Raw genomic sequence first — 7,598 nt, 5'->3', positions numbered from 1 at the left:
CCGGAGACCAGCTGGTACCTCCGCACTCGCTTCCGCTTCCGCTGCCGCAGAGCTACACGGGACGCGTAGTGAAAACCGAAGCGGCGGCGGCGGCGGCGGCTTCCAGGCGTGACCGGGAAGTGATTGTGACGTAAGACAGCGGACGAACCAACCAGAGGTCACACCGAGACGGGCCTGGAGTCCGCCGGGAAACGCCGCTCAGGGCTAGCTTTCAGGGCAGGCTGGCACAGGCACACCCCCTCCCTCACAAACACAAAAACTCGCAGGCACGCGCACACCCCCTCCTCCGAGGGGCTCTGGGGATGGGCTCACTGCCCAGCGACAGGGCACAGCAGTAGAGAACAAAAGGACACCACGGGCAAGATGATGTTTTGGCCTTTAGTCTGAAAAAGTGTTGATTGAAAGTGTACAACAGAGAGTGGGTGCAAGCGGCTGGGGGGCAAGGAGCCGCCAATAAAAAAGAATGTCTTTAAATAAAGTGTTCACAGAGTAAAACCCAGAACCACCAGTCCTTCCCTCCAATACACAGCACAGGCACAGAACCGGTGATGAGCCCAAAGGAGCCCCAAGGCGCCGGGGATGATGGCAGAGGCCCCCCAGGATGCTGTGTGGAGGGAGCGCCCTCTTTGGAATGGGCTGAGTAAAGCCACCCCAGCTCCCCCTGCACACCTCATACCCACTGCTAAGGCTAAAGGAAAAAGACAAAACTCAGTCTCAGGTCCGGAGGGCTCAGAAAACAGTCTAGGTAGGCAGGGGCATCGATGACTGCTAGTCCCGCTTGGCCTTCTTGGTATCCATGCTGCCATTTTCCTCGGCCTCCTCGGAGGGGAGCACCTCCTCCAGCTTCCGCTTGCCACTCTCTGGCTGGAGCTCTGGTGTGCTTCGTGGCTTGAAGCAGATGATGATGCAGGTCATGTTGTCACACCCTGTACCGTCCCCAGATGTGTCAGGCGCCAGGCACTGATCCAGCAGCTGTAAAGGGACAGGGAGCTCAGCCATGGGGTTTGAACCTAGTCCGGTAGGAACGCTGCGCGACAGGGTCAGGGGAGTCGAGGGGGAGGCCTCAGTTATCATCAACTGCCCGCTTGCTAATCCATGAAGTTTTAAGACTGAGTCATGGAGAAAAGGGGGAAGGTGGAAATTTGGGGGGGTCAGGGTTTGGCATGTCAGTGATCGATAGCTCTGGTCACTTGCAGTCTCAGAGATAAACCTTTGATGGTCCATACCAGATTGCTCCCACACTTACCCACACACCCACACCCAGGGACTCACCTCCTCCACAATGGATGACAGTAACCGGAGCTCTCCATTCTCGTCACGCTGGCTCATCTTTGATTGAATAAAGTCTACAACTTCCTGACTGCTCATCACATTCCTGAGGTCAAAAACAATCATCAGAATCTCCTTTAATTCCACTCGGCAGAGTAAGAGTGTAGACAGAGGTGATGGCACAGGCCAATGCCAACCCCTAAAGATGCACCTCAGCTGTGTCTTGGGCTTGGGTCTGGGTTCATCAAAAGGGCTACACTGGCTCCAATCCTAAATCAGATTGATAAAAGTGCTGGGTCATTAAACTTCAGAACCATCAAGTCAATTCTGACTCATAGTGGCCCCATCCCCTGTGGGTTTCTGAGGCTGTAAATCTTTATGGGAGCAGAAAGCCTCACCTTTCTTCCACGGAGCAACTGGTGGAATTTGAATTGCTCCCTTATGACCAAGAGCTCAAAACATAACCTATTATGCCACCAGGGCTCCTCTAGAGCCATTAGAGAGATGATAAGGCCAAAGCTGCAAAGAGCTCTGAAAAAGAAGTAATGCTGCAGAAAGGGAATGACAGGGTGCTCCCCAGGTGCTCACCAAATGCCATCGCAGGCAATGACCATGAACTCGTGGTCATCAGTGAGAGTCAGCACCTTGATGTCAGGTAGGGCTGAAATCATCTGTTCCTCAGGTGGCAGGTTCTTGTTTCTCTTGTAGAAATGGTCACCTGAAGTTAAAGGAATGGTTGATTTGACTGGAGTAATTTGGGTACTTCCCACAGACTTGAACTTGAGGCAAGCCAAGCCATGCCATTCTTTTCCCTTCTGAATTGAGTTCTAGTTTTTCTAGTTTTAGCCCTATCATTAGGTTTCTAGACCTTAAGTAAATCACTAACCGCTCTTTTCTATCCCAAAAGTATTAAGGATACGATACTTATTTTACCCCATTGTATAGAGATGTTTAAGGACAAGGCTGTAGTCACGACAGTCCTTTGAAAAGTGCCAGGGCTATGTAGATTAGGTACAGTGTCCTACAACATAGGAACAGAGAGTAAAAGCCCTAGAAGTCTTTCCCATAGTTTCTTGGTCCTTACCAATGGCTCTGGAGAGGTTGAGGCCCCCGTTGACTCTTCCATCCATGGTGACTTTGCCACCAGCATTCTTGATGCGGGCTAGCTCCACTTCATCCTCTGGCTTGTGGTCATAAGACATGTCTAAAGCTTTGCCAGCCTCAGACACCACACAGCGAGAGTCTCCGGCATTGGCTACAATCAACTGCTTCCCCCGTATCAGAGCCACTACGGCTGTTGTGCCACTGTCAGAGCCAGGCTTAAGAGAAGAAAAGAGAGCATGATGGTTGCTCATGGTCAGAAGTCCCTCACTGGTATCCCTCTAACCATTCATTCACCTGTGCTTCCTCCTCTTACTGGGACCACCAGGAAAGCAGGAGGGGGAGCCCAGAGATACGAGCTTTCCAGAGGAAACAGAATGGTGCCTCCTTTGAGAGAATTCTACCCCAAAAACTCACCACTTAGTTCACTCTGCAGAATAAACCCATCTATGACCATGACTCCAGTACTAAGAGATCAAGGGGACGGACCCCTGTCCCAAGATCACAGAGGATTCACACTTGCCGTTGGGCTTTTCCAGACTCACTGTTCCCCTTCCCCACACACCTCCTCTTTGCCCTCCATCCCAGGCACCATCATCTCCTCCTCTTCATCATCGTCCTCCTCTGCCTCCTCCGTGTCATCTTCATCATCTTCATTCTCTGCCTCCTCACTGCTATAGCCATCCTCTTCCTCACTGCATTCCTGCCAGATGGAGGATGCCAGGTTGCTGAGACTGGGATGACCCCCTGATCCCCTTGTCCCAATCCATACCCAGAACCAAAGGTCGTGACTAAAACAAGTTCTCAAAATAGTGAAAGATGCAACTACATGAACATGATGGGGAAATTTGGGGGGCAAGGGGAGAAGGTTAGGATGGGTCTGACACCCTGAACTAGGTTCAACAGTCAAGAGCAGGAAGGCCCAGGAAAAGCCAGAGCTGCCAGCCAAAGCACTTCACAAACAGCTTCTTGTTCTCCATTAGACAGATAGATTCCGAAAGGCCAGAGCTAGGTCTATAGTTGCAGTAGCAATACAAGAAGAGGTAAAATGGCTCATGGCTCCTGTGATGACAGAAATAATGAATCTAAAGAGTCTAATGTTTAGAATACAGTTGATCTTAGATGATACCAAAACAGAAAGTGGGGGGTGGGGGGTGGGAGTCAGGACCGTAACTACATGGGTCCTCTATGCAACTTCAGTTTCTTGCCTGCTCCCACAGGCCCTTACCTCACTGTCTTCCTCCTCCTCCTCTGCCTCATCTGACTCATCCTCACTGTCCTCAAAGAACTTGGACTTAGCAACTCGAGGCAGCTTGTCAGAGGCTGAAGAGCAGGAGGGCCCAGCCTCACCAGTGGGAGTGGCAGGTTCACCAGCTTGGCCTGCCTCAGTGCCACGTTCCGAGTTGGAGGAAAGGCCAGTGTGGGCTTTAGATGTGGGGCCATTTTCCTCTGAAGGAGCTTCCCTAGATGGGTCCTCAGGTCCTGTCTCCCCATTGAGGCCCTGGGACACTGGTTCCTCGTCTGGCCCAGCTCCAGATTTGCTGTGGGGAGAGCCCTTGTGACAATTCTGCCCGTAGCGCGTCAGCAGCTCTTCAATAGTCATAGTAGCCTCTTCATGCAGCAGTGCAGCCTCCTCGTTGTCCACTACAGAGAAGAGGCTAAATCAGAGCCCTGTGGCAAACTCCTCATGGGATCACCACCCCCCCACTACTTCTACACCCGATAGCCTGAATTCCAACTGTCCCACAACCTCCCACCCCTCTCTCATTTTTCAAGTCTCTGAAGAATACCTCTCTGCTTCCTTTCCCTCAAGTACCAGCTGCCTCCAAATCCCCTTTGGTCTGTGTTTCACGCCCTCTCCAAATGAACACGTTACCATAGTTCTACTCTCAAGTCCCATTCCTCACGGGGGAAGTGGAAACCTATTCTAGCTACGGACATAGGAGGCCTATGTCAGCCAGAGCCCACAACCCAAGCCCAATGACTGGGTGCCAGAGCTAAGCGCTGCTCCAGTTTTGAGGGGTGGGGGTGAGGGGCGTCCATAAATATTAGAGGAATCAGGATAATCTCCATCACACTGACAAAGTATATTGAAATATTTACAAATATAACAGTATGCACTCAAAAAAGGCTAATTCTCTCCCTTCTTTTTGTAACCACTAGTAGAAGAGAACACAATAGGGTTTTTAATATGAGGACCCCTGGTCCCCAGGAAGCCATCTTCTCTTAGTATTGATCTATAAACTGTATAAAGAACGGTCCTTAATAAGGCTGACTTCATGTCAATATGGTTACACCACTTACCATCGTCTTCATCTGCCACTTTTTGTTTGTCGTCCTCGTCCTCAGTGGGCCGCCCTGCAATCTGTGCCAGCTCCTTAATAACGTCCTCAGTGGTCAGTTTGGCATCAATAGCCAAGAAGGCATCTTCCAAAGCCTAAATATAAGCAAAACCGTATGAGTGCAGAAAAACGATACAAGTGCAAAATGAATTGCCTATATTCAATCTTAGGCACCAGAATGAGATATAAATTAGTGTGTCAGCCATATTAAAAATCACTCACAGATAAATGAAACCGTTCACAAACCTGGGCCTAATAAAGCAGCTCTAAAGTGGCCCAAGAGGGAGTAACCTTGGTTTAGGCACCAAATTCTTTTAAGAGACGCTGTAGGAAAAGCTAGGGAGGGGCAAAGAGAAAAGAAAAGCCATGGGTTAAAGAAGAAGGACAGTGCACAGTCAGAAAGGAGTCCTGGTGTTGCAGGGGGGCGCAGCCACTCTGCAGGAGAAAGCCATGGCCGGCTGCTTTTGTCAAGATTAGCTCTTGGAAACCACACTGGGCAGCAGTTCTATTCTGTCCTATAAGGTCTCTATGGGTTGGAACGGCTTGACAACAGGTAATGGATCAGAGAATGAATGAATGGTGTGGGAAAACAGACCTTCTGTAGCTTGCCCTCCTTATAGGCCTTCTGGTCTTTAATGATATCAGGAAGATATTTGGCACAGTACAAGGCAACTTCCTCTCCTAGAAAAAAGGTAAGGTCACGCACTACATGTAGACAATGACATAATATTGAAATAGATACTTTATACTCAAGGTGAACACTGAGTTAAGGGATATGGATTTGTTAACATACAAGAAAACCCCTTTGACGGACAATGTTTGAAGTATGAACCAGAAAATAAGATTTTACCAGCACCCCTTTCAGGGCTATATTAATATGTCTCTCGTCTTTTCTCACCTTTATTATTTAGCTCGGGGGTGGGGGGCTGGGGAGTGCTCTGTAGGAAGAGGCTTCTTAGATTAAAACCTGGTCTGGTAGGATCAAAAACCAAAACATTATGCTATTGGGGAGAAAGGATGGTAAAAATGGGAAAATAAATAAATAAATAAAATAGCCACTAGGCAAGAACTTCTGAAGACTAGAACCTTGGAAAGTGGAAGGTAAAAAGTATAAAAGACCTGTTTTTGCCCCGTAAAGTCCTAAAATGTTAAAAATATGATCTGCTAATGTTACCTCCGTGTCCATCGTAAACAGAAAACATAGCTGTCTCGTTGTCCAGTTCAGGAATACAGTTGTGAGCATCCTAGAAAAAGAGGAGAAGAATCAGCATTTCTCCAGGTCAAAGGATACTCTTCCTAGTGTACCTCAGGATCACTCACACACACACCACAAGCTCTCCCTCGCTTAGCCTAGAAAAAAACAGGGTTCTTTGTTTGGTTGGTTTTGGGTTGTTGTTGTTGTTTTTTTTTTGGGGGGGGGGTTGTTGAAGATGAGGGGAAAGGAGTTATAGGGAAGAGGGAGAGAGGAAAACCAGGCTATCTAGCACCCTCAGCCCAAGTTGGTTGTTGGGCCTCTAAGCCTGAACCTTTTGGATTTGTAGAGCTATGGAGAGAGTCAGAATAAAGGAACTTTATAGTTTCTTCCAGACCAATTCCAGACATTAACGAAGAACGTTTTAGGCAAGAAAGCAAAACAGACTCAAGCCTTAGGAAAAGAACTTTCCAGGCAACAAAAGTAGCAGAATTCTTCAGATCTCTCAAGCCCTGCTTTTAGAAGCCTCTATTCCAATATCTCTTCAATGATCCTTTTTAGGCAGGTAACCCTGGTGTCCTGTGCCCTGTCCTTTTCACCCTCCCATGTGAGGAAATGAGAACGCCACACAAACAGGCTAAAGAGGCAGCAACTTGGAGATCCACATCTTAGTGCTTTTGTAAACTGCAACCTCCGTAAGAGGCAGACTGCTGAGGACCTGGCTGTCTTTGCATTCCTTGATTCCCACTGCCAAGTTCAGACCCAACCTTTTAGTCTTTTACGTCTGAGGCTGCCTTATCCACTCTCCTCTGCATCGATTCTGTCCCATCAGACCTAGGTATAAAGTATGCCACAGCTCACCCTACCTCAACACTGCCAACCCTCCTTGGGGGACTCTGTACAAGCAAAACAAAATAGGCATTATCAGCTATTTGCTCTAATTACCATGGTTTAGATTAATTTCAATGGGCGATCTCCTCCCTCTTCCAGGCACATTCTATCTTACATGAGTCTAGATAATAAAGGTGGTGATTGTAAGGTAGGGAAGGGCTAGTCTTCTATTTCCCTAGGATTGTCTTGAGAGTGTCCCAGAAGCTAAAAAGGTGAAGAAAGCTGATGGTGCTCAGCTACCAAAAGATATAGCACCTGAAGCCTTAAAGACTTGAAGATAAACAAGTTAGCCATCTAGCTGAGAGACAACAAAACCCACAAGGAAGAAGCACACCAGCCTGCCCCTACTCGATTGCTGAGGACAAAGGAGGTACATTAGCAAAAGTGGTGAAGAAAGCAGATGGTGCCCAGCTATCAAATGATACAGCATCTAAGGTCTTAAAGGCTTGAAGACAGTCAGCCATCTAGCTAAGAAACAACAAAACCCACAAGGAAGCAGCACACCAGCCTACCCTGAGACAAATGCTGAAGACAAAGCGGGTACATAAGCAAATGCGGTGAAGAAAGCTGATGGTGCCAAGCTGTCAAATTACACAGAATCTGGGGTCCCACATGCTGGAAAATAAACAAGGGGCCATCTAACTGAGAAACAACAAAGCCCACCTGGAAGAAACACACCAGCCTGTAAGGTGACAAGGCGGCGAAGGGGTCAGATATCAGGCATCAAAGACCAAAAAAAATAAAAATAAAAATCCTAACATTGTGAATGAGGGGGAGTACAGAGTGGGGACCCAGGGCCCATC

The 7,598-nt window shown here is 48.2% G+C and overlaps 1 protein-coding gene across 1 annotated transcript in view; it reads right to left on the bottom strand.

Annotated features, from left to right (window-relative positions):
* Window positions 1-364: 364 nt before the first annotated feature.
* Window positions 365-7,598, bottom strand: part of PPM1G (protein phosphatase, Mg2+/Mn2+ dependent 1G) — a 29,803-nt gene continuing 22,569 nt past the window's right edge. The window contains exons 2-10 of the mRNA XM_004710124.3: window positions 5,887-5,956; window positions 5,308-5,393; window positions 4,675-4,807; window positions 3,599-4,014; window positions 2,936-3,073; window positions 2,354-2,588; window positions 1,858-1,987; window positions 1,273-1,375; window positions 365-972 (exon numbers count right to left, since the gene is read on the bottom strand). Of these exons, the coding sequence (XP_004710181.1) occupies window positions 769-972; window positions 1,273-1,375; window positions 1,858-1,987; window positions 2,354-2,588; window positions 2,936-3,073; window positions 3,599-4,014; window positions 4,675-4,807; window positions 5,308-5,393; window positions 5,887-5,956 (1,515 nt within the window). The 3' untranslated portion in view covers window positions 365-768. The remainder of the gene's footprint in view (window positions 973-1,272; window positions 1,376-1,857; window positions 1,988-2,353; window positions 2,589-2,935; window positions 3,074-3,598; window positions 4,015-4,674; window positions 4,808-5,307; window positions 5,394-5,886; window positions 5,957-7,598) is intronic.

This window comes from Echinops telfairi, unplaced genomic scaffold, assembly GCF_000313985.2.
Source record: "Echinops telfairi isolate 266 unplaced genomic scaffold, ASM31398v2 ScPeMD7_2573;HRSCAF=3158, whole genome shotgun sequence".
Lineage (NCBI taxonomy): Eukaryota > Metazoa > Chordata > Mammalia > Afrosoricida > Tenrecidae > Echinops > Echinops telfairi.
Note: the sequence above shows the minus strand (reverse complement) of the source record. Positions and strands in the feature narration are given on the sequence as shown.